This window comes from Boleophthalmus pectinirostris, unplaced genomic scaffold (assembly GCF_026225935.1).
Source record: "Boleophthalmus pectinirostris isolate CB_2022bp ecotype Guang Dong unplaced genomic scaffold, ASM2622593v1 HiC_scaffold_5, whole genome shotgun sequence".
Classification (NCBI taxonomy): Eukaryota; Metazoa; Chordata; class Actinopteri; order Gobiiformes; family Gobiidae; genus Boleophthalmus; species Boleophthalmus pectinirostris.
In genome coordinates, this window is record NW_026571404.1 from 38,193,557 (window position 1) to 38,220,949 (window position 27,393).

The following is a 27,393-nucleotide window of genomic DNA, read 5'->3' on the forward strand; positions in this document are numbered from 1 at the left end:
TCCCATTAATGTAGGAGAAGATGGAGGCCCCCCATAGTCTAACATTTGCCCCCATCTCAAACAGGGATGCACTGAAAACTTTGCCAGATCGGATATCGGCTTACAAATATCGGTTCAGTCGTTATTCAGTTTTGGACATAAAATGATGCAAAAAGACTGGTTGTAGTTGGCCAGAAAGTGTCCGGAGGTTTGAACTTTTATTTACACAAAACTGTCCTGTAGATACTTGAGAATAAATAAACAGCTCCACAACACATTTGAATCAATTTTGTCTTTAGTTAATTTTGCTTTAAGGAAATAAATGCTGTTTTCAGGCTAATATCAGGTGTCAGCAAATACTTAAAGGAACAGTATCAAAATCGGTATCGGAACTGAAAAAGATGGACTGGTGTATCCCTAATCTAAAGCAGTGTTTCCCTAACCTTTTTTCTGGGGACCTATATTTTAAAAGTTTACGACCCAAGTCAATAGACATTATTGATAAATCACAAAATAAAAGTGGATTTGGATTATTGAACATTAATTATGATATTTTATTGTTGACTGAGTGATTGTGTCTCTGAACAATTAGTATTACTCAAGTTTGAAACACTGAAAAAGAGTCATTGAAGCAGCAATAAAAGCATCCAGAAGTCGCCGATTTGGACGTTAAATGTAGAACATTTCTTTTAATTTTCAACATTCAATTGTACCAGCAATATTGGAAGAAAATAGTCAGTAAAGTAATTACAGAAAGATTAGAAATTATACAAAACATTTGAACATTTCTAATGAGACAGGTGGGCCTGTTTGTGTTTTTGTAGCGTGTTCAGTTCGGGTGCAGAAGGAGACGCAGCAGCAGATCAGGAGCAGTGTTCAGTCTGTTTCTGAGTTTTGTCTTCCCCATTTCACACACATGGGTCCGGTCAAGTGGTAACAGAGGGAAACAGGGGCAGATTTTTGACATTCAAATATCTCTTATTCAGAAACTAGAGGGACTATTGAAATAAGTAAAGTATCAGAATGTAGGAAAGAGTTACACTCCAACAGGGTCAAGTTAAACCTGTGATATTCTTTCAAGTTGTTACAAACAATTTTAAAACTCATGTCGGTAACGGAGGGAATGAAATATGCAGCACTTTTTGGTCAATAAATCCAAAACAGTGATAACTCTTGGTTCTCACTTCCATATCCTTAACAAACTGGTTTGAATATTTGCTTCATATAGTTTTCTACCATATGGTACAAGATTAGGTTGAAAAACCTCTTACTTTTTGAGTCATAAGATTTTTTATTAAGAAAGGTCATGGTAACGGAGGGAAAAGTAACGGAGGGAAAATTGTGCAAACAAGTAGAAGGTGCAGGATTTTACAGAATTTGTCGCTTTTTTCTTCTGAATACTTTAATATTACTTCAAAATGAAAGGAAACTATTTCTATAAAATATGTCAGTCCTTCTAAGCAAATTTTTATCATTTTAAATAATAATAAAAAAAAAAAAAAATCATGTATCTTCATCAACAGTTCAAAGATGGAATAACACAAGATGTGATGAAATACATCCATTTATTGACATGATTTGCAGGTCTTTAAAATTTGGGAAATAATTTTTGGTCCTTTTAAAACGTATGGAACTTTAGAATCAAAAATGGTACAGAAAAAAGGTAAACAGTTTCATAAACCAGAGTACATGAGTGCTGTTTACTTCTGCTTGACCAGGCCCAAATGTGTATTAGTGAAAGGAATAAGCATTGAAAAATACTGGCCCTACTGAGGACAGGATATCCTGACGAAATGCTAATCGAGAATGCCGATAATATATACACTGACTCATGCAGATCGTGACAAAGCGACCCAAGAAAAATCTCTTGCGACCCACCTGAGGGTCACGACCCAGTCTTTGGGAAACAATTATCTAAAGCAAGCTGAAAAAATATGTACTGTATAGAATTCATGCTTGTATTATGGAGGCATGGTGTCGCTTAGCCATTTTGACACAAAAAAAAATTACAAAATCTGCCGCTAACGTGATGTGCAGCTGTCCAGGATGGCCCGACTGCACGGTCCAGTAGAGTGGGGCTTTGTTGTGATGATGGTCCATAATTTTGTAACCCTTAATTAAGATGACTTGTTTTTTTAGAGCAATATTCCAATTTAAAATAATCAAAGTATGACATAATGATGCATAGGTGTCACAAATCAGTATTATCTAGCAAACAAAATCACAATAATTTCTTTTTTTTAAATGTTTTAATGGGAAATTTACATTATATCTTTTTTAACAGCAATAAACAATATATTTTGCAGAATATAGGACCATAAAAAAGTGTTTTGCCCAAGCGACCGTCCTCTTTTTAAACCTCTGGGGAAAACCTATATTGACCCAGCCTAGACCTGTCCCTGAGACAAATGACTGCGTATTTACCTATTACTCAACTAAAAATAAGGAGTCCATTAAGAGACATTTGTTAACATGGTTTTGGTCCAGTTTACATCGACGAAAACAAGCGCCTTCATTTCACGTAAAGTCCATTTTTCTTACACGTACGTCTGCGGTCGCATCTTTCCTCCCGGGACAGTGGCACGACTCAACACATATTAATACAAATGAGATAATCTATTCTAAAAACAGCCATGTCTGAGATCTAGATCAGTCCGTCTGATAATTACGTCCCCGGCGGAGTCCAGGGAGCGCCGCAGCAAATGAGGACATCACCAGACCATTCACAATCATGTCTTCATCATCTCAGTCAAATTAGACAGTCAATTACAAGGGCTGATTCAGAAGAAATATGAAAACAATTCAAAGTAGATGTAAAGACATATTAACAATGAACAGCGGAAAAGAATAAAGGGAGGTGGGAGGTATTTGGAATAACAATTGTTCTAAAGATTCATTACGTTTGTCAACCATATCGACTAAAATGGTACTATACATAAATATGCCAGGTAGGGTTGTCAAAAGTATCAGAAATCAGACGCTACTTTTAGTATTGAAACTGGATACCCATTTGAGCAAGTATCAATACAAAAAAAATCACAAAAATGAACCTTAACAGCTTAAGAATGATGTTGAGCTGCATCAGAACAAGTATAAGAGCACAAAGACTAGTATACGCACATGGATCACTATGGAACCAACCTGGACACCAAAGGATTACACCACACGACCACACGAGAAAGTACTACCATTTAATGTTGAAAATTACATTCTACAATAAAGAGAGTTTTTTGTGTGTTCCTATCGGTGAGAACAGGTAGAGGGCGCTCTTGGAAAAAAAAAGGATCAAAGCTTTAGACGCAACGAAATCCAGGCACTCCAAAAAAAAGTAAAAGTCACGTGAGGAAAAGTAGAGATAAAAGGTCTTTATTTAAACGGCCAAAGCCAACATGTTTTAACTCTGACTGCTTTTCATCAGGGCTTAGTTAAGTCAAGTGCCTGGATTTCATTGTGTCTAAAGAGAGTTTTTTATTGTCATCTTGGTATTGTAATCAACACTGAGTATCGGATCCATTCCTTGGTATCAACATCAAATTATAATTAATCAAAATTAGAGTATCGTGACAACACTATTTTCAGGTGTACTTGGACTTGTTTAAGGTACAGTGCGTAACTTTCTGGAGGTGGCACGTAGGGGTGTGCACAAATATTAAAATATCAATATATGGTATCGTTTAATGTGATGATACAATATCGATATCATGGGCTGCTGTATTGATACATCGCCAAGAGAATTTTTTGGGATATTTTTCTACATTATTTTGTTACAGTTACAGTTTTGTTGCTTGTTTAGTGGAAGGAAACTCATTTATGCGACACATATGACATTTTCACTGTCAAATGTGTTTCACAGGATTAAAATGTTTGTGTTTCATATGAATTTTGCACAAGAAGTGGTTTAACAAAGACTTTTAGTATCACAGACATGATTTAGCCTTTTTTTTTTTTTTTAACTGAACCATATTGAATCATATCGAATCAAAAGCTCACTGTATCGAGATATGTATCATATCGTGGCTTATATATCGAGGTATGCATCGAATCAGCAATTTCTGAATGACAGCCAGCCCTAGTGGCACGTCACCTGCACGATTCCATGGAAATAGAAAGTAAAACTGTGATATGGAATATTGGAATGTTCTCCATGAAGATCATTTATTTTATGTCAAACTGTGGAAGATTATTTGCCTGTAAAGACCAGACTGATACTTCATATACTTTTACACAGAGTGACAGCAGTCTAGTGGTCTCCATGTCCTTTGTTTTGACTTGAGCCAGAACCAAACACGACTGTCCAATCAGTTTTGGAGCTCCTCGGTCACCTATCACATTGAACTAATTCACAAGTTCAGTGCGTCGCTCATTGATTGTTTGTTTTTCAGTCCACAGTGATATTTATTTTCCTTTCTTTTTTTCCTTGTCAGCAGCCATATTTGTTTTGATATGAACAGACCATGTGTGTCCCTGACTGGCCAATCCACCTGTCAGTCACAGTCACCTGAACTAAAGGAAAGGGAGGAAACCAGGACTAAAGCCTGCCTTCATTTACCTCATAATTGTTAAGTAGCAGTGTTGTATTAGTGCTGTAGTGACACACGCCTCGTCTTTAAGGAGCCCCTTGAAACGAGTCCATCTCAAGAGTTCCACTTTAAGCCTCAGCGGCACTCAGCCCTGAGAGCTCATTATGTGAACAGACCGCAGCGCGCACAAGAAAAAGAGTTATTAGTCATTATGCTAATGAGGGAGAGTGGAAAAGAGGAGGTGTAAAACCGTTTCACAAACCCACCGCTTGATGGAGAATTAATTGAAAAGGCACCGGCGTTGACACTGACTGGTGTTAGTGGATTGTTAAATAGAAATGTATAATGGTATAAAGACAATTTGTGTTTTTTTGCTCTAAATGTTTTTAGATTCAACAAAGAGCAAATTAAAATATGGTTTTCTCTTCACACAGCATAGACAATATTGACAATCATGTATATTCTCATTATTTCTACTTTATCCCAGTGAAAATATTCAAACAATAATACTGCATTCTATTAGAAATGTACTAAAACATGCCTATACATGGTCTGGGTTGAGCTTCAAAGTCTAAAGCACACAAGAAAAATGACACATCAGAAGTTTCAAAGCAGAAATCCAGTTAGTATAAACCTACAATGTCTCTCTCTGATCTGAATGGTCACTCCCTAAACCACAGCACCTGCACCAGTCATTTGTCAGTGCTAGTGCAGCCTCTGCAGCTCAGGGAAGGAATTCTGGAGGTTCTGAGCTTCACATGAGGACTGTCCATATACTGTATTTTTCAGACTATAAGTCACAATTTTTTCATGGTTGGGTGGTCCTGTGAGACTTATATATTAACATTTTCACACTAACAGCCTTGCGAGGGCGCTCTAGGCTTGTATTTGCTACTCCGATTACTCCTGTACCACTGTCACTTTGTTCTACTGTGCATGTCTCCAGCAGAAAGAGCCTCTGTCCTGTCTGCATCATGTCAGTCGATCGCACCATTACTTCTGCACCACTGAAAATTTAACATTTAAACAAACTTATAAAGATGAAACCATCCTGTCGAGTCTGACGACAGCTGTTGTTATGACTGTAACTTGTCTTTCAAGATGAAATATCGGTTCCTGGTCTCTGATTTTATAAAATAAATTTCCGCCAAAAAGTGTGACTTATACACCGTATTTTCCGGGTTATTAGTCACTCTGGATTATAAGACGCACTGTCATTAAATGGTCTATTTTCAAACTTTTTTCACAAATAAACTGCACTGGACTTTAAAGGAAACCCAACAGTGTGATGGGTGAGTGTTTTGTTTGTTTGTTCGTTCACGGTGACTCTGGGCTTTGTTCAGTTGTGGCGTGTAGGGAGGGTGCTGTCTGGGACCAACGGATTGTCGGCGTGTTCGCAGTGACTCAGTTGTTCAGTTGTGTCTAGAAGTGGCACATTGCACTCGCTTTTTCGGTTCGTTCCTCCTTTCCGTTCCTCGTCGGCGTGGAGTGATGAGTGTGTCTGTGGGTGTGTTTGGCTGTGTGGTCGCTGTCTGCTCCGTGTGTGTTTGTGTGTTCTGCGGGTGGTGCGCCTTTGTAGTTTACTGAAGTCGTTCTGGGACACCCGAGTGGATTCGTGTATAGGGCGCTGGATTGCGGGGCGCACAGTTGTTTTTTGATGCGGTTAGAGGCTTAAGAGTGCATCTAATAGCCCGGAAAATACAGTATGTTTTTTTTTTTTTGGCTGGTGTGACATAGTACGGAAAATACGGTACTGCAAAAGCAAGAGCACAGGCTACATACAGATCGTTTAAATGAACCACTGTGCATAAATCTGACTTTAGGTAGAGCGACTGTAAATGTGTTTTGTTTTTGGTTTTTTTTTATCATAGACAATACGTGCATTTATGATCTAGAATCTAAAGTGTAGAAATAATTAAAGCCAGCTTGTTGGAAACACTGCCTCATTACGTTGACAAACTGCTCCTGGGGCCATAATTCAGTTACAATTTGATTGAATTTTTGCTCAGCAGGTCTCTGTGTGTGAGTGTGTCTGATCACATCAGCAGAGTTTGGGACAGTGGGAGCCGGTGGAGAGAGTGGACAGCATCAATCAGGATAATCAAACAACAACAACAGTTTAACCTCACAACACAGCCAGCTCTGTTACACAAGGACCACATCAACACTGGAACTAAACCAAGAATAAAACAGGACAGAACCAAGTCTGCATCTGAACTAAACTGGGCTCAACCAGGACCCAACAAGTACAAGTGTGGACGGAGGACTAAGAAACAGCAGATTTCGGCTTAATCAACAATCAAAGCACCAAACTTTTACTTATCTCAGGTAAAACAAGTGATCTGTTTTTTTCTGAATGATACAAGAGTTTTCAAAAGGAGATGTTTTCTGCATTTGTCGGACACGTGATACAAATTAGCGGCAGTGGCTGGATCGCCCCACATTTGGACGGAGGTTTGTGGTCCAGTCCATCCAGACACTTCTGCATTCAAACATTTTAAGACAGTTGCGTCAGAAGTCAGTAGTTCAAATCCCACTCAAACTGGCTCACTGTAACAGATAATACTCCCTACAACCGCACAACAACTCACCCTTTGGTAACAGATAATACTCCCTACAACAGTACAACAACTCACCCTTATGTAACAGATAATACTCCCTACAACTGTACAACAACTCACCCTTATGTAACAGATAATACTCCCTACAACTGTACAACAACTCACCCTTTGGTAACAGATAATACTCCCTACAACAGTACAACAACTCACCCTTAGGGATCAGATAATGCTCCCTACAACTGTACAAAAATTCATCCTTATGGAACAGATAATACTCCCTACAACTGTACAACAACACACCCTTATGTAGTAGATAATACTCCCTACAACTGTACAACAACTCACCCGTATGGAACAGATAATACTCCCTACAACTGTACAACAACTCACCCTTAGGTAACAGATAATACTCCCTACAACTGTACAACATATTGGGATGGAGCTTTTGTATCCAAATAATTTCCGTTGTGGACCAATAAGGTTTGTCTAAATCTAAACGAATATGTTGTACCTTTGGGCAAGACACTTCATCCACCTTGACTAGTAGCGATGTGGTGAGCGAGTGCTTGGTGATAGGAGGGGCAGATGGTGCAGATTGGCAGCGTCATTGGTAGCACTTTATAACAGCCTTAATAAAGCATGAACAAAGACTTAGTTCATAATGAGCAAATGATTTATTAAGAATGATTCAGGCTTAGTAACTACAGCAGAAGTTAACCACCACCGTTAGCGAAGGCACCTGCTCATAAAATGACTCCTTACATGTAATTTCCAGTCTGAAGAAGAAAACGGTGGTCCTTTCCCCAGAGCTCAAATTAAGTCCTTAATATTACACTCATGTTCCACTTGTGCATATTAACGACCCACGCTACAATTATGATATTAGCTAAATGCTAATGATGCTAATTGGAGACTCTAGGGTTGAATAAGAACCAGAGGAGGAGACTGAAGGAGACCAGACCACCAGCACTGCAGACGGAAAAACCATATGACCACAAATATTTACATTCATTAAACTGGGCTCGATTTAAAAAGACACTGACGGCTAAAGGCCTGTCATGATAATTACTATATGCATTTATCATTAAAATATACAAGTACAAAAACAGATCTGAACCAGGAAGAAACCAGGACAAAACCAGGTCTAAACTAGGCCAACATGAGGCTTAAATCAACACTTCACCAGGGCTAAATGGGATCAAAAAAAGATATGGGCAATAATGTTATTGAGGAGAGTTAAAATCAGTTCTAAACTATGGCACAACCACAAATAAGATAATGGTAACTGCAGAGGAAAAACTGTACAACTGCAAATATTTATATCCATGATTTTTAAGAAATACACATAGACCTTTAACTAATTCCTTTACCAACTTATAAATAGAATACACAAGTTCATAGCCAGATCTTAACTGGAATAAAACCAGGAAAAAAACAAGTTTAAACCAGGTCAAAGGGAAATAACCATAACCAGAAATAAGAGTGTAACACAGACTGTATAAAGAAGTGGACTAAGAGAGGGTGACGTCACCCACAGCCTTCTGCTCCAGTCAAATGAAGCTCATTGAAGCTACCAGTTATATGGGAGAATTAGGGTCTGAGTTCCATATTTGGAATTACGACCACGAGTATCATAGCAGCCAAAGACCCAGGCAAGAGCGGGCATTTAGCAACACTGTCTATCAAACCTAACACTAGCAGGAGCGACCTTAGAGAAAGAAGGCACCTGATTTGTCTGTTACTAATGTCCATTTATCTTCATTTATGGACAAAATAGTGAAATAGAAACACCAGGATCATGTAGAGTAGGAAGGTGTGAACATTTTTAGGTATAGTACAGGGGTGAGCAATTCTTTTTTCCATGGGGCCACATGAGAAACACAAAATATTGTGAAGGCCAAAATGCTTAACTCAGTTCTGCTTAATATTAATTGTATTTTTTTTTTTTTTTTTATAAAAAGCAATAAATCACATTGTTTTGATGAGCTGCTCAGAATGGGAAGAGTTTATTTTCTGACTAAGCAATGAAAAAGTGAAGTTCACAAACAAAAAATGTCTTTTAACAAAACACTTCTAAAATAAAAGCAATGCAGCTTTAGTCCATGCATGAGGTCAAATTATAAAATACGTTTATTTTGTAATTCCAAATTATCTTAAACAGGCCCATCAGAGTCGACCAAAGGGTCACTTTCTAGAGGTGGCAGGTCACCTGCATAATTCCATCAAAATTTGTTAAAAAGTTAAAAACATACTTTGGGACATTCTCCTTGGCTATAGATATGTTTTATGCCATACTTTGGAATACTGAAGCCACAGAAACAGCATTTCTATGGAAACAAGAAGGAAGAAGCCCTCCTCATGTCCAAATAAGAGTCAGGTTTGTGGAGATGCAAGCCGACGTTTACAGCAATGTCGGCTCCCTTTGGGCCCTGCAGTTTTCAAACCAAAATTTTGTGTTTCAGGTCAATATTGTGATTTATAGAAAAAAATCCCGCACACTGTCTTACTTGCAAATTGTGAGATTTATTATTTGTTTGTCCTAATAAATCTCACAATTTTTAAGTAAGACGTGTACGGGATTTTTCTCTATGTTCTTGGGCTGCTCCCTCTCCTCAGACGCATCCATCTCTAGTAACTGATGTGCGAAGTTCTCATTCTTTTCTTCTTCAATATTGTGATTTAAAATGTCCAAATTATAACATAATGTTCCATGTGTGTCAAGCGCAGAGCAGACAAAAGCACCGTCTGTTTTCTTATAAGGTCTGATGTCGATCCTGAATAAAAGTACTACAATGACACAAAAAAACATAATAATCCAATAATTAATTTAACCTGTTTTAGCAAATTATTATAGTGTTTTTTTTTGTTTTTTCTATTTTGTCCACCCATACCTAGACCATACCTGCTCTAAAACAAGGACTAAAAGACAGAACCAAATCTGGTGCACACTGACTAAAAAAGTTCACTTTAGACTGTTCACCAGCTCGTGTACAATTACCATTTTAGCACACTGCATTTCCAAAGTACCTCTCTCCCATTTCGAGTCTTAATTGACCCGGGACGTCGCTAATAGCCTACGGAGATTTTGGCCTTGTCCCTGCACTCTGATTGGTCGAGCCTCTCTGCGGTCAGCTAATTGGTCAGAGGTGTGCGTTAATTATTGGTGGAACGAGGTCAAGTGCGTCTGAGCCAAAATGTCCGCCCCCATGTGAAGCCGTGGCTCTCATTTCGGGGCACAGCTGGTTAGAAGGGTTTGGGAGAGTGCGCTTATCGCTGGGTTATCAATGAGTCGTGCTGTTAGGATGATAAGATCCAAAAATGTGTGATACCTGCTCTGGTTTACATTTTAAGCAAGCAACAGTATCTATTTTAGACTATTATTCAATGTGTGGAAATTTAATGGGGTAAAATTGGGTCAAAAAGTAACTGCGAGTACCCAAAAGATGATTAAAGAAGGGGCTATATGACACTATTTTCTGATCTGGTATAATGTAATTTCCTCATCACAGACATACCTGGAGTTTTGTTTCATTCATACATGTTTAACACACAGACCCTGCAGATTTAACACTCTGTTCTACCTTGTAAACTGCTCCATTGTGCTTTTAAACTCCACACACTTTCACTAGAATCATTTGGATAATTTAAGGCCTGGAATTGCCAATCTGTACTGAACTAAAGGTAAAAGGAGCTGTTAACATGAAAACTACAGTTTCATGACATCACAAGGTGGAACAGAGCATTTAGAGTTTTGGAGATGTAGACAGGATAATAATAAAGGGTTTAATCAAACATGTGTGAATATGTGAATCATGTGTTTTTGAGGAGGTAACAACATTATTACATCACTTAAAACTCACACTACCGTATTTTCCAGGCTATTAGACGCGCTCTTAAGCCACCAACTACGGAAGCCGAGAGGGGTCACAACAAACGCAAACGCCGCAATAAATATAAATGCGACAACACAACAAAAAGCCACAACACACCAAAAAAAGCCACAAAGGAAATGACCGTCATTTGTGACCCCTCTCAGCTTCCGTAACCAACCCCATCAAAAAATGACTGAGCGCCCCACAATCCAGAGCGCCCTATACACGAAATCCACTCGGGTGTCCCAGCACGACTTCAGTAAACTACAAAGAGGCACCACCTGCAACGCACGCAAACACGCACGGAGCAGACAGTGACCGCACAGCGAAACACACCCACAGACACACTCATCACTCCACGCCGACGAGGAAAGGAATGGAGGAACAAACTGAAAAAGCGAGTGCAATGTGCCACTTCTAGACACGACTGAACAACTGAGTCACTGCGAACACGCCAACAATCCAGCGACAGACAGCACCCTCCCTACACGCCACAACTGAACAAAGCCCAGAGTCACCGTGAACGCCACAAACAAACAAAACCACTCACCCATCACACTGTTGGGTTTCATTTAAAGTTCGGTGCGGTTTATTGAAAATAGACCATTTAATGACAGTGTGTCTTATAATCCAGAGCGACTAATAGTGCGGAAAATCCTTTAATCCCTTGTGTGTAATATAGGACCTTTAAATTTTTAAACAATAAACGCAATAGAAAAAGGGGTGGGAAATTTGCAAAAAAATTTAAAATAAAATTCACAATTTCAACTTGATCACAATTTAAGAGGTACTCATCTGTTTCTTCACATTTTATTGCAGTTGGTTAAATCCACCTGTCACTCACTCAAAGCCTTGCTGAAGCTGACCAACAGGAGGTGTGGGCGGGATCAAGTCTTTGTTTTATTTGTGAATCACAGTATGACAATTTCACCAAACTAGCAGATTGTCACTAGCCAGGCTGGCGCCACCTAGTGTCTCCACTCAATTTCATTTCTCTCCAGCGACTAGGTCTGGAATCAGAATACACTAGACAGTTTGCAAAAACCCCAAAAGTGCAAGTTCAGGCACCAGCCAATCAGTGAAGAACCATATATTCTGTGTAGGCAATGATTCCCGAAATTGAGGATTTAAAGCCGGAACAAAGAATGGTGAATTTTATCAAGGGGAAAAACGTTATTGTCCTTCTTCCTAGGGGATTTGGGAAAAGTTTAATATACCAGTTAGCCTCGTTAACAGCACATTACATACATCACGACCAAATAGCAGCGACTGGTTAAATGAAAAAAAGTACCTGCCTACTGTCGAGTGAATGAAATGTAACACTGCGAGGTCAGACGGTTTCTGTGAAGTGAAACCGGCTGATGAATCAGGCTAGATTGTCACAGGAATGAGATCATAATTCCATTTTTATCACTGTATCGCCCAGCCCTACATGAAAGCTGGAAAGGGGTCAATTTTAAATTCATTGTCCAATACTGATATAAATGAAATTGAACCTTCAGATCCCAGTGTTGTTGTGTTGTATGAAGCAGTGACTAAAGGTGAGGCTATATACTTATTCCATAGGAGACATATTATGCAAAATAGAGAGGTATGAGCTTTTGATTAGTCTTGAGTGCTCAGAAAATATTTGACGTTTACAGTGATGTCGGCTCCTTTTTGGCCCTGCAGTTTTCAAACCAAAATTTAGCATTTCAGGTCAATATTGTGATTGCAAATGTCCAAATTATAACATAATGTTCCATGTGTGCCAAGCGCAGAGCAGACTAAAGCACCAAAAGTCTTCTTTAAAGGTCTGATGACAATCCTGGATGAATAAAGGGACTACACTGACACAAATCATAAATCTACAATAGTAGGCTCAGATTTGTGATAACAGCACACATACACATCTAGAGCTGGTGTGTTGTATTGTTTGTAGTGCGAGACTCACTTGTCCCATCCGAGTGTCTCCAGCTCAGAGAGGAGGTCTGAGTACGACTGAGGCCGAGGGATGGAGAGGGGCGAGGGACGGCTCTGTACACACACCTCCTGTAACGCAAGAGGACGGAGTTTAACATGAGGCTAAATAAAAACCAAACTAAACCTAAAACAGAGAAGAGAGAGAGCAGAGAGGACAGAGGACAGAGTGTCAGGGGCATAGAGAGAGTAGGGACAACTCTGTACATTCACCTCCTGTAACACAAGAGGAGGGAGTTTAAAAGAAGATTCATCTGATCGCTATAAGATTAAATACATCAGCATATAAACTGACATTGGTTCAACGTAACCCTGGGCTCAGACTGCACACAATATATGGAGAACAATTTGTGGTTGAGCTGAAAAAAAAAAAAAGATGAAGTACAAATAAAATACAGTACCAGTATAAACATTAGGGCCTGACTGATATATCCGTTGCCCAACAGTATTGGCTGATATGGGCACATGGAGACATAGCAGCTATCGGCCTAAATCTTGCTCATATGGGCTGATAGTCCATGTGGACCTGTTATGCTCTTGTTATAAAGCTTAGTCTCTATATTATGTTACCTTTACCAGTAAGAATGTGATGCAAAACTCCCATTAGACTTACGTAAGGTCTGTAAATATGACTGTAAATAGGCAAAAGAACAGTAAATGTCACCTAAACAAATACAACTTAAAATCTAATAGAGTCAGACCTAAGATTTATAATTAGCTGAAGATTTACAGTGAATCTTCACATTACTAAATATAATGGCTGTTGTATCCCCAGGTGTGACTACCCAAAATTTAAGACTTTTTTAAGACCTTTTTAAGACCACTTAAATGAAAATTAACACCAACATTGCACCCATTTAGAAGGCAAAAAAACAATTCTAATAATGACCAAATAACAACCGGTACTATATCTAGATTCTAAGAGCCACTGTGGATTAAACCTACACTTCCCCATGATCCATCCAACGTCTTCCTCCACCGTACTGATTGTGTGCATACTCCAAATTAGACATTCATTCATGTTACGTGATTTCATGTTGTTGTTTTTTTCCCCTCCCTCCATTTAACGTTGCACTGCAGCCTGGTTGAGTCTATAAAAAAATAAGCTAATGAAATAAGACCTTTGTGAAAAAAATAAGACTTGGACAACATAATTTAACTTTTTAATGCCTTAATTTAGGAACATGAAATGACCTTTTTAAGACTTTTAAGACCCTGTGGCTACCCTGTATATCGGTATCATATTGGGTCCTAAAATATCCATATTATATATTCATTTATATGCTCAAGACAATACTGCAGTTATAAAGTATCCTTAGTTTTACCAATTTTTTTTGTTCAGACTATGGGGACAAAAATAAGACTATAGAAAACCACCATAGTCTCCTGTATGATTGGGAAGGTCTGGTTTGGGCTCAGAGTGTACGGCGTGCAGTGAGGTGGTGCAGACAGAGGTGCCGCGTGGGAGTCTACTCTGGCCACAGTCGACCGCAGCACTTAACACTTAATGAATGGTTAATTATGGCATGCACTGCTCCTTGAGTAATACCCCCCCCCCTTCAGTCTGTGTGATCATGTGATGTGTATTTGTGATAACACAGTGGAAGCACAGAGGCTGTTAGCGACACTGATAATGATGTATTCTGCCTTGCCCTGTTACAGTGACAGTGTGAGATTTGGTGTTAGATACAGCTCAGGTGTTAGGCTGCGTTCACACATCTGCTTTGGTTCTTGTTAGGTCCTGGTTTAGTCCTGGTTTAGTCCCGGTTTAGTCCCGGTTTAGTCCCGGTTTAGTCCCGGTTTAGTCTTTGTAGGCAGGTCTGTGCCATATACAGAGGGAGAAAGTATTGTACAGTTGTCACCACTTGCCTCTTGTTTGTTCTGATTTAATCTTGATTTAGATCTGGTTTAGATCTGGTTTAGACCCTGGTTTACAACTGGTTTGGTCCTGGTTTGGTCCTGGTTCAGTCCCAGTTCAGTCCCGGTTTGGTCGTAGTTTGGTCCTGATTTAGCCCTGGTTCTGCCCTGATTTAGCCCTGGCTCTGTCCTGGTTCAGTCCTGGTTCAGTCCTGGTTCAGTCCTGGTTCAGTCCTGGCTCGGTTCCAGTTTGGTCACGGTTTGGTTGTGGTTTGGATCTGATTTAGACCTGATTTAGTCCTGGTTCAGTCCCAGTTTGGTTGTGATTAGGTCGTGGTTCAGTCCCAACTTGGTCCCGGTTTGGTCGTGGTTCGGTCCTGATTTAGACCTGGTTCTGTCCTGGTTCAGTCCTGATTCAGTCCTGGTTCAGTCCCAGTTTGGTCGTGTTTTGGTCATGGTTCAGTCCTGGTTCAGTCCCAATTTAGTCCCGGTTTGGTCGTGGTTTGGTCCTGATTAAGACCTGGTTCTGTCCTGGTTTAGTCCTTGTTGAGTTCTGGTTCAGTCCTGGTTTGGTCGTTGTTTGGTTGTGACTTAGACCTGACTTAGACCTGACTTAGACCTGACTTAGACCTGACTTAGACCTGACTTAGAGTCCGGGTTGAGTCAGTTTCGGGTTCAGTCCTTCAGGTTCAGTCCTGGTTCAGTCCTGGTTCAGTCCTGGTTCAGTCCTGGTTCAGTCCCAGTCTGGTCCCGGGTTTGGTCATGGTTTGGTCCTGATTTAGACCTGATTTAGACCTGGTTCAGTCCCGGTTTGGTCGTTGTTTGGTCGTGGTTCGGTTCTGCTTTAGACCTGGTTCGTTCCTGGTCCCAGTGTCATTGTGACCTGTTGATTCTCACCAGAACAGTTTTCAGTTCCAGGAGGAAGGAGCCCAGATGTGACGACTGCTGCAGCCTCTGGAACACAAGAGACACAAAAACTCTGTCATTTCACTCATCGAGGTGAGAGATTCTACTACTACAGGAGAAATACACAATCTATCAGGTTGTACGGGCTCCTCTGGCCATTACAAGATTTAACAAACGCATCTTCACACGAAACAACACTGCATTTTAACTTAACATGTAACCACATGACACTATTATAGTCAAACTCTATAAGGGTTTCTGTGTCAAAAGTAAATGAAAGATTGGCAAATGTTCAGTTTTCATCGACCCATAACATAAAACAGGCCAATCTTCCAGCTAGATAATCAAATGCAGAAGATCAACTTTCTGGGTGGGGGTTTTATACATGCTTTTTTTCTTGGAGATTTTATTGGTTTGCCAGGAATATTCCACAATAGAGCATTCAATTGAACTATTATACCTTGGAAAACATGAATTTTGAATCTTCACAGATATAACTTGATCTTGTGGCACTACCTGCTTATCTCCTTGGTGACAGAAAAGTTTAATGCCATACTGTGAAACATTTCAAGTCATGCAATAACAACATGGAGTATGTAAGTAAGTATCCACAGCTGGACATTACGCATCTATTAAGACAATTATCAAAAACGTATTTGTACTTTAAAATAGTCTTGACTAGTGTTGTCCAAAGTATCTAAAATCAGATACTAATCAATACTACAACAAGAATCAAAACTAGATACCCATTTGAGCTGGTATCGATAATAAAAACTCCAAAGACAAGTGACAGGACAGAAACGAATGTTTCCTTAATGTCTTTAGACTGATCTTGAGCTGTATCAGAACAAGTGTAAAAGCACGTAGACTAGTATGAAAGTCACATTCTACTGTCTAAATAAAGAGTGTTTTTATTATCAGTGCAGTATTAGAATAGTTATTAAAGCTTGTGTGGAGGATTTTTTAAGTTTCAAATTGTCAATGAAAGTCCAAAATAGCATTACAGAAATGCAGCTGCCTTGTAATTATGATGAAAAAAAAAATAAATAAATAAATAAATAATGAAAATCCATCAACCGTGGACGTGGTGGGGATAGATAAACCGTCGTTATCTATTGGCTGTTAGGTTGTCAATCAAACTCCCTACGTTTCTAGTGTAACTGACTCGCCGCTGAGATTACATGGTTTATGAACGCCTCTCGCTCTGTTTACTCAACCAGCAGCTTTTTCTAACTGTAGCTTACTTGCAGTTAGCACAAAGTTTATTGCAATGGCAGACAAGAATCCATTTGCCAGGCTGGTGCCACCTAGTGCCTCCGCTCAATTTCATTTCTCTCCAGCGACTAGGAATACACTAGACGGTTTGCAAGAACCCCGGAAGTTGTAGACTGCGCACCGGCCAATCAAATGTGAGCTGTGAAGCCACGACGTCAAACTCAAGCGCCTTTCTGGGTCCCTTTTGTGGAACAGTACAACAGTAAACAAAGCGGTCAAGGTAGATGTAGACGAAAACAGATATTCTGTGTTTTTTGTGGATTTTCACTCTCTGCTTTGTTTGCTGTTGTGCCGACAATTTCTTCGACACCACTGAGCGTTCCGGCACATTACATACATCACAACCAAATAGCAGCGATTGGTCATGAGAAAGAAACTTAATGCTGCGAGGTCAAAAGGTTTCCAGGAAGTGAAACCGGCTGATGAATCAGGCTAAGAATCCACGACCAGTTCGCCGCAAAATAAAGTCCGTTTTTGAGGTCGCTAAAAGAAGAAGCGAAGGGGAAAAGGAGCAAAGCGAAACTAAGATGATTCTTGGCGATTCCTTCCAGCGATGGCGCCACTGAAGCAGACGAAGGGTCTAAAGACTGACGTGTTGGTCGCTAAATTACTTCTGGACAGAAAACTTCAACAGCAATTCGTTCAGCGATTCGTTCATGCGCACTGGCTATAAACATGATGATTTCAGTGTAAGGAGGAGGCGTTTCTACTTAGGGAGCTGTGGAGGAGGGGGGTGTCACGCATGAGCAACATTTGAAAAAGGACAGTCGCTGTATTCTCTTTCCTTGGAAAATCCTCTATACAACCTTTAAGTACAGAGTCTATTGCTTAGTATCGAATTTGAGTTTGAAATTTCAGTATAGTGACAACACTAGTGTAGTCTTGACCATATTAGAGCTTAAATATATGACCAAATAACTACATGATCCCAAATGAAACAAAACACGACCCGCCTTTAGCCCGCGTCCCACCTATTGAGAAGCCCTCCTCTTCGTCACAGTCCATTATGAAGTGCACGCAGCCATTCAAATCAAACACATGCTTTTGATTAATGGAGGCTGCCACTGGCCTAAATAATTAACGATCGCTTAAAGGCTGTGAAAATAATGAACTTTGGAGCCCGAGGAGCAGTATCAATCTCCACCAAATCACCCTCCGGGCTCCCGTACAACAAATACACACATCTACCACGCCGCGTTAATTAAACAGGGACAAATATTAGCGTCAAAGAGAGAGGGCGAGAGAGAGGGAGGAGACGGAGAGGATGAGACAGAACGACGAGAGGACGGAGATAGAGAAGAGAAAGAAGAGTGATGCAGCCAAATAAGGCCAAGTCCGCTCCTGCTTTAGTCCTAACATAGTCCAGGTTTAGTTCTAAAATAGTCCTGGTTTAGTCCTAAAATAGTCCTGGTTTAGTCCTACAATAGTCCAGGTTTAGTTCTACAATAGTCCTAGTTTAGTCTTAAAATAGTTCAGGTTTAGTCCTACAATAGTCCAGGATTAGTTCTACAATAGTCCAGGTTCAGTTCTACAATAGTCCAGGTTCAGTTCTACAATAGTCCTGGTTTAGTTGTACAACAGTCCAGGTTTAGTTCTACAATATACCTGGTTCATTCCTGGTTCATTCCTGGTTCATTCCTGGTTCATTCCTGGTTCATTCCTGGTTCAGTCCTGGTTCAGTCCTGGTTCAGTCCTACAATAGTCCAGGTTTAGTCCTACACTAGTCCAGGTTTAGTCCTACACTAGTTCTGGTTTAGTCCAACAATGGTTCTGGTTTGGTCCTACAACAGTTCTAGTTTTGTTCTGATTTAGCTCTGGTTTAGTCCTGATGTAGACTGGGTTTGATCCTGTTACAGGCCTTGTCTAGTCCAGGTTTAGTCCCAGGTTTAATCAGACTAAGAGACAAGAGTGATGGAGCAAAATAAGAAAGCTGAAAGATCCATTAATATACTGTATGGTATCCCTGTTCAAATCTGAAGTACATTTGTACATATGGCTAGTTAGTCAGCAGTAAGTCACAGACAAAACAGGACAAAACCAGGACAAAACAAGAACAAAACTAGGACAATGCCAGGACAATGCCAGGACAATACCAGGTCTAAACCAAGACTGAACCTGGATTTAGTAAGAACTAAATCCAATCTAAATCTAGAGCTAAACCAAAAGTTCTATCTTATCCTCTTTGCTCATATATTTGTTTTTGGAAATAGCCCTCACCTGTTTGACAATGGCCTCATATCCTCGTAGCAGATGCTTGAGCTGCCAACAGCAGTGCAGTCTGAAAAACACAGATTCAACTTACAGTTAGAACATTATTGTTACATAAGATGTAAAACGGTGGTGGTAGAGCACAAATCACTGTTTCATAACTGCTTTTTTTTGCAGGTACACAGCTTTAAAGGTGCACTATGTAACTTTATAGAGAATGCAACATCTGCTTGTCTATCTGCTGCTATGGAGATTTTATTGCTTTGTCTACAGTGTTCCACAATATAGAATTAAAGTCATCCATCTTCACTGAGAAAAGCAGGTAGTGGAACAAGATCATAATAATAAATTCAATGAAATAGACCCCCTCCAGAAAAGTTACATAGTGGACCTTTAGGTAAAGTATTTAGTTACTTTACACCTATCAGTATCTTAAAACAGTATTAGTTTAGTACTTGGCCCGTTTTATCTGTCCATCTGGAGGCAGCAGTATCCTCAGTCTGAAGTCCTGCTCCTGCAACACAAACATTAATGTTATCACCAGAGGTCTGCAGTGACAGTTAGAATACATGCAGACTCAACACATCAAGGCTACACGAAACAAAAACCCACATGAGACAAACAATGTGTAGTAACATACACTCACCGTGTTAGAATATTACCCCACATATCTTTATATGCTTTAAGATTCATTTCCTGCACATCACTTTCTATATTAGGACTGCAAGATTAATCACAATTGAATAGAAAAGCAAATCTGAAAGGCTGCAAATTTAGTTAGTTTTAGTTAGTTTATTTAGTAAAACTGCTAACCCTGTAGTTAGTTTAGATCTGCACAAACCTGTTTTGAAATGTTCAGTTCAGATTTCAGTCTCAATTCTTCAGGGTGTGTTTAAAATGTGAACATTGAATACAATTCTATTATTAACACATTACTAATTGTAATGCTTGTCAGAAAAATTACAGTTAGATATGTTTTCCAGATCATTCATGTCTATTCTATATTTACATCCACACCAAAATCTGATCATTATCTGATATCTGGAGTTATCCAGTTATTGAAATATCATGTAAACAGTTCACTCTGATGTGAGCAGTGATGGGAAAAATACTTCAAAAGTATCTGTATTTATAGAATACTGAATACCTCATTGAAATGTATTTTGTATTTTTATATTCTGAGACATGGTCAGAGTACTGTATTCTGAAAATACTTGGAATACTTGTATTTGTATTTTTTATAGTTGTATTTAAGTGAGTCTAAAACACGACATGGGAGTAATAACAGATTTATATTTTTCTCATAATTGTTCTGCATTTCCTCTCACGGACTGGAGGAGGATAAATACTAGAGCCCGACCGATATATCGGCTGGCCGATATTATCGGCCAATATGGGCACCTGGAGACATATCGGCTATCGGCCGATATGTTTGCTGATATGGGCCGATATTTCACGTGGGCATGTTATACCTTGTTATAAAGCTTAGACTCTCTACATTATGTTCATTTAATCCAATTTATAGACAGATAAATGTCCTCATATGTGGCTCCGCATCAGTATTTATTTGCGGTGTAATTTGTGTCCGTACTGTCCCTGAACACACCACAGAGTCACGTCACTTCACTCACGTGTGTTTGTTTACACCTGCAGCGGCGCGCAACACTGAGATTATTTTCTTTTTACCCACAATCGGTTTGAGTCTGGATTAAAAGGACTTTTATTAGTGCAGACTTGTGATGTGAGGAGGAGCCTGTGTGAGGCTGAGTGTTGGAAATACATCGACTTTGAAGCTAGTTTAGGTTATCTGTTAGCGATTAGCTGCTGTAGCTCCCACACATAAACAGACTGTTTTCTATTGGTCTATTGTAAAGTGTTTACATTGTCCGTACATTTGTTACTGGACCAGCATTGATATGTAAATGAGCTGTGAATAGACGTGTGAATGATTCACATTTATGCATATAATTAATTACCGCTGTGCGCACGTTTTTACGGCTAAAGGCTAATAGCGGTAGTTTATTTACTAGTTAGGAGTTATGGGTCGGTCTCGATCGAAGCAGCTCTTAGAACCGGCTCTTTGAAGTGAACGGACGGGAGCCTGCTTCTTATTGGGAGCCGTGTTTTCTCTTTTTGTCACTTTTTCTCTTCAAGCCGCATGTAGACCCGTAGTTTGACAGCAGCAGCGGCTGAAAACGAAACTTTCAGAAATCTGCGTGTGCATAGGATTAAAAAAAAAGGTGCATATTTGGCTGCAGTTCAGCATAAAATGAATAAACCAGGACTAAACTTGGGCTTGAGTGAAGGAGAGAGATAGAAACCGAGTCCCGACACTCAGTCCTGGTTCAGTTCTGGTTTAGTCCTGTTTTACACATGGTTTAAATCTGTTTTAGTCCTGGTTTAGTCCTTTTTCAGTCCTGGTTCAGTTTTGGTTTAGTCCTGCTTGCAACAAAACAATCAAGAGTCGCTTGGGAGCCGAAAGAGCCAGCTGCTTTAGTGAGCAGAGCCAAAAAGAGCCAGTTCTCCAAAAAAAAAAAAAAAAAAAATGGAATACCCATCAATAGTAGCTAGAATGTGATGCAAAAATGCCATTAGGCCAATCTACTGTATGTAAATATGATATAAAGAGTCAGAATAACAATAAATGTTGCCTAAATAAACCCAATTTAGAATCCATTAGAGCCAAACCAAAGTTTTTTAAACAATTGAAGATTTACAGTGAATTTTTACATCACTAAATATATCGGCGATTATATCGGCTATCGGCAGCTCCAACTCCCATTATACCAGTTTCATATCGGCCACAACAAAATCCATATCGGTCGGGCTCTAATAAATACACATCTGCACTCACCTCAACAGCAGTGGTTCCTATTTTTCTCACTGTCCTGTGAAATTTGAAGAATAAATTGTGTGATCAAACACCACAAAGTATTCCTCTGAATTTAGGAAAGTAACTCTGAACCACCAAAAGAGAAAAATAACAGTGCAGAATATAGTTAGTAAAAAATGTGTATTCAGGTCACAACACTAACACTGGATGGGAGTAATGGGAGTTCTTTCTGATCGTTCACACCTGCGCAGGTTTTGATGAGGACAATCACACAAAAAGGACAAACTAATGTGACAAAAACAGAAAAGAAATACAAATGCTGAAGATGGAAAAAAAAGTTATTTTATAATACATTGTACTCGAAATACAAAAGTTACTGTGAAATTCTATTCATTACTGACACGTGTTATAAGATTATCTGATTTTCACTGGCCACACTGTAAAAAGCTTAAGATATAAACACTTAAATCTGTCAGAAAATGACTTAAAAGTAGTGAAATGATGTGTCCATGCAGCAAGATAATTTCACTTGACAAGTTATCTTAAAATAAACGACCTTTAGACTAGAATTAATCAATCAATCAATCAAACTTTATTTATAGAGTGCTTTTCATACAAAAATGCAACACAAAGCGCTTAAGTAGTCTCAAAACTAGTAAGTAGATCATAAATCTGAAAACAAGATGAATAACCTTACCTGATATAAGTTTTCAAATCTTGGCCAGATCAGATTTGCAGTCCATGTACAGAACCAACCAGTGAGGATTACAACTTTAAATTATTTGATTTATTATTAGAGTGACCAAATCTTCTCAGGATAGTCACATTTTATTTGTGTTTTGGTCATTTTTGGCAGCTTTTCTGTATTTTTTCTAAACAAATGACAAATGAGAGAGAGAGAAAAGAAAGAGAGCGAGGAGAGAGGAGAGAGGGAGAGAGAAGAGAGAAGAAGAGAGAGGAGGAGAAAGGGAGAGAGGAGGAGGACAGAGGAAGAGGCGAGAGGAGGCGAGAGGGAGAGAGGAGGCAAGAGGAGACGAGAGGAGGCGAGAGGAGGTGAGAGAAGAAGGAGAGAGGTGAGAGGAGGCGAGAGGAGGAGGGGAGAGGAGCTGAGAGGAGGTAAGAGGAGGAGGAGAGAGGGAAAGGAGGAGGTGAGAGGAGGAGGAGAGAGGGAGAGGAGGAGGAGAGAGGAGGTGAGAGGAAGCGAGAGGAGGAGGAGATGAGAGGAAGCAAGAGGAGGCGAGAGGAGAAGGAGAGAGGTGAGAGGAGGACAGAGGAAGAGGAGAGTGGAGGAGAGAGAGGAGGAGAGAGGGAGAGGAGGAGGCGAGAGGAGGCGAGAGAAGGCGAGAAGGCGAGAGGAGACGAGAGGAGGCGAGAGCAGGTGAGAGGAGGCGAGGAGGAGAGAGGAAGTGAGAGGAGGCAAGAGGAGGCGAGAGGAGGCAAGAGCAGCTTTTCTGTATTTTATCTAAACAAATGACAAATGTTTATGTCTCTCTTTACTGTTTCAGACTTGGTCAAAAATAGGGAGACATGGGACATTTCTTGTATAAAACTAGGACAGGTTTTGTGTAAATCTGCTGGGACAGAGGACACAGGACTCAAAACTGGGACTGTCCCGGGGAATTAGAGACATCTGGACACCATCTTTATTGTGCATCACTTGTTTCTCCGTGTTTTGAAATGGGCTGATTGGCAAAGCATTACGTGAACTCACAAACCCACGCAAACGTAAGAACTCACTCCCTCTGTTCTGTCAAGTTCTTACCTGAACAGTGATAAACCCGTCGTAGATCGTCCTCTCTCTGTTCATGGGCAAAAGTCGCGGATTGTCCTTAATCAATAAACTCTCCATGACTTTAGATCGATCTGCACGTGTTATTAATCCGTGCGATTATATGAAATTACGTCATCATTCCGCGATAACGTTCGTAAAAGTGACCGAAAATGTCTTAATAAGTGACACCTACACGTACGCGGATGCTAATAATTAGTTTATGTTGAAACTGACGGTGTGCAGTGAAATAATCGCGTTTAAAGTTAGTTTTGGACACTTTTTCGCGACGTTTGCTCGTGTTTACATCGCCCTTCCTGCTCGCGCCATGAAAACAAAAAACGTGCTACGTCACAGGCAACGTCATCACGCAGGGTTTTTTGCTTAAAGGGCCTATGTATCTTAGACTTGAATTTAGACAAATTTTATTGATCCACAAAGGAAATGATTTGTACACAGGAACTCACACATCACAATATAATATAATAACAAATAGAAAAATATAAATCGCAATAATACATTCTAAATAAGTAGCAAAAAGAGCAAGAAACAGGTATCATATAAGACGCAATTATATAAATGTAAATGTACAAGAAAAAAATAGAAAAATAAGTAATAAAATATAAATACAAGAAGATTTATACAAGAAATCAGTGCAACAATGATATGGTGATCGAGAGGACACAGGGTTATCTGTTACATAAGTATGAGTTGTTGAACAGTTGTAGGGAGTATTATCTGTTACATAAAGGTGAATTGTTGAACAGTTGTAGGGAGTATTATCTGTTCCATCAGGGTGAGTTGTTGTACAGTTGTAGGGAGCATTATCTGTTACATAAAGGTGAATTGTACAATTGTAGGGAGTATTATCTGTTACATAAAGGTGAGTTGTACAGTTGTAGGGAGTATTATCTGTTACATAAAGGTGAGTTGTACAGTTGTAGGGAGTATTATCTGTTACATAAGGGTGAGTTGTTGTAGGGAGCATTATCTGTTCCATAAGGGTGAGTTCTCTTCCTTGTTGGTCCAGAGTCTCCTCGTGGTCCAGAGCCTCCTTGTTGGTCCAGATCCTCCTCGTGGTCCAGAGCCTCCTCGTGGTTCCTCCTCGTGGTCCACAGCCTTCTTGTGGACCAGAACCTCCTTGTGGTTCCAGAGACTCGTCGGAGAAGCGTCAGAAATAAAAGCGAGACTGTTAAAACATGTTAATATGTTGTTTTAGCAAATAAAGCATTTTCAAAACAATAAAAGGTAAGCTAGTGATCTGAATATATCATGTGTTACACTTAATATCCCACAGAAGTGTAAACATTGGCTCCCTGTTCTTTTTTGTGTCCACCACACCTTTAGGGCTCTGCGTGGTCAGGCTCCTGCTCACATCACAGACCTGATAAAGTCGTCCACCTCGGCCTGTAGCCTGAGGTCCACCAGACAAAACCTTCTCATGGTCTCTCGGACAGGTTTTAAAACGTGAAGCGACAGAACCTTTCAACCCATCTCCTCTAAACTCTGGAACGAACTGCCTCCTCACCGTTCTCCTCATGTGTCTTTGAGCAAGTGTTCCCGCCTCCTCAGGTTTAGAGCTGCTCTGAATGATTTTGATTATGAATGTGTCTTCTGCTGTTTTTATCTTTTCTACGTGAAGCACTTTATGACATAAATTTGTCTGTGAAAAGAGATATATACATAAACTTGACTTATTTACTCATTATACCCCCTCTTTAATAAAATGTATATTGATTCCATGGATTTCATTATTCCAAGTGTGTTTCAGTGATCGTGTGTGTTTGTGTGTTTGTGTTTGAGTGCTGCTGTTAGTTAGTTTGTTTACACTTCGGACTGACTGTGTGTGTGTGTGTGTGTGTGTGTGTGTGCGTGTGTGTGTGTGTGTGCGTGTGTGTGTGTGTGTGTGTGTGTGCGTGTGTGTGTGTCTTTGTAGAAACGCTTCTTCACAAACACTCACACGTCCTTGGGTTTCCCCTTTCTATTGTGAACAACGACTAACATGTGATTACTGTCCACTCTCTATCCACTGACACAGAGAGAAGAGAGAGAGGAGAGAGGAGAGAGGAGAGAGAGAGGAGAGAGAGGGAAGAGGAGGAGAGGAGGAGAGAGGATTAGAGAGGGAAGAGGAGGAGAGAGATAGGGAGGGAGATCAGGAGGAGAGAGGAGGAGAGAGTCAAGAGGAGGTGAGAAAAGGTGAAAGGAGGCGAGAGGAGAAGGAGAGAGGAAAGAGGAGGCGAGAGGAGAAGGAGAGAGGAGAAAGAGAGAGGAGAAGAAGGAGATAGGAGGCGAGAGGAGGAGAAGAGAGGTGGTGAGAGGAGGAGAGAGAAGGAGGGAGGGAGGAAAGGGGAGAGAGGAGGAGAGGGGAAGAGAGAGGGCGGGATAGAACGAGAGAATAGAGGGAGTAAAGTGGGGTAGAGGGAAAGTAGAGAGAGAGAGGGTAGAGGAGGGTGTGGGTGAGAGAGAAGTGGGACAAATTGAAAGGGGGAGAGGGGAGAGAGAAAGAGAGATGGGGGAATGACACAGGGAGAGAAAGAAGAATGAGAGAGAAGAGAGAGGAGAGAGAGAATGAGGGGAGAGAGTTAGTGGGTAGAAGGAGAGAGTAGGAGGGAGGAGAGCAAGGGGGCAAAAGGAGAGAAAGAGGAAAGAGAGAGAAGAGAGAAAGAGAGGAGAGAGAGAGTAAGGGGGTAGAGAGAGAAAACAAGAGAGAAAGGGTGATAGAAATAGAGGGACAGATTGAGAGAAAAGTTGGGAGAAGGAGTAAGAGAGAGATGGGTAGAAAGAGAGAGAGAGAGAGGGTGGGTGAGAGAAAAGAGAGAAGGGGAAAAAGAAGGTATGAAAGAGAGAAAGAACACAAAAGAGCCAAAAGAAAAAAGAAAGAAGGTAGAGTAGAGTGAGAGGAGAGAGAAGGAGAGAAAGAGAGTGGATGAAAGAGAAAAGAGAGAGGAAGAAAGAAGAGGAGAAAGATAAATAGTGAGAGAAAAAAGAGAATGGAAAAGAAAGAAAGAAGAGAGAAAAAGAGAAAAGAGTGGGAAAGAGAAAAGAGAGATGGGAAAAGAAGAGAAGAAAGAGGTATGTAGAGAAAGAGAGAAGGTGAAAGGATGAAAGAAAAAAGAAATACAAGAAGAAGAGAGGAGAGAGGAGGAGAGAAAGAGAGAGAGAAGGGTATAAAGGAGATAAATATAGAGAGTAAGAACACGAAAGAATGAAAGAAAAACGGAGAGAGAAAGAGAGTGAAAAGAGAGAGGTAAAAGAAGAGGAGAAAGAGATATGTAGAGAAAGAGACAATGTGAAAGAATGAAAGAAAAAAAAAGACAAGACGTAGAGAAGAAAGAGAGAGTGAAAGATATGATAGAGATAAATATAGAACGTAAGAACATGAAAGAATGAAAGAAACAAAAAGAGAAAGAGAGCGAAAAGAGAGAGACACAGAAAAAGTAAGAAAGAAAAGGAGAAGGAGATATGTAGAGAAAGAACGTGAAAGGATGGAAGAAAAAAGAAAGAGAAAGAGAGCGGGTATAGAGAGAGACTAAAAGAAGAGGAGAAAGAGATAGAGAGATAGAGAGAGATAGAGAGAGAGAAAAGGAGGAGGGGTGAGAGCCGCACGCGCCGCTGTCAGCGTTGATGCTTTTTGTCATCCACCTGCTTCAAACAC

General features: G+C 40.1%; 1 protein-coding gene across 1 annotated transcript in view; it reads right to left on the bottom strand.

Annotated features, from left to right (window-relative positions):
* The window catches only part of fancl (FA complementation group L), a 78,438-nt gene extending 54,363 nt beyond the window's left edge, over nucleotides 1–24,075 (bottom strand). The window contains exons 1-5 of the mRNA XM_020918513.2: nucleotides 23,733–24,075; nucleotides 19,593–19,651; nucleotides 19,147–19,207; nucleotides 15,646–15,702; nucleotides 12,866–12,963 (exon numbers count right to left, since the gene is read on the bottom strand). Of these exons, the coding sequence (XP_020774172.1) occupies nucleotides 12,866–12,963; nucleotides 15,646–15,702; nucleotides 19,147–19,207; nucleotides 19,593–19,651; nucleotides 23,733–23,819 (362 nt within the window). The 5' untranslated portion in view covers nucleotides 23,820–24,075. The remainder of the gene's footprint in view (nucleotides 1–12,865; nucleotides 12,964–15,645; nucleotides 15,703–19,146; nucleotides 19,208–19,592; nucleotides 19,652–23,732) is intronic.
* Nucleotides 24,076–27,393: the final 3,318 nt, after the last annotated feature.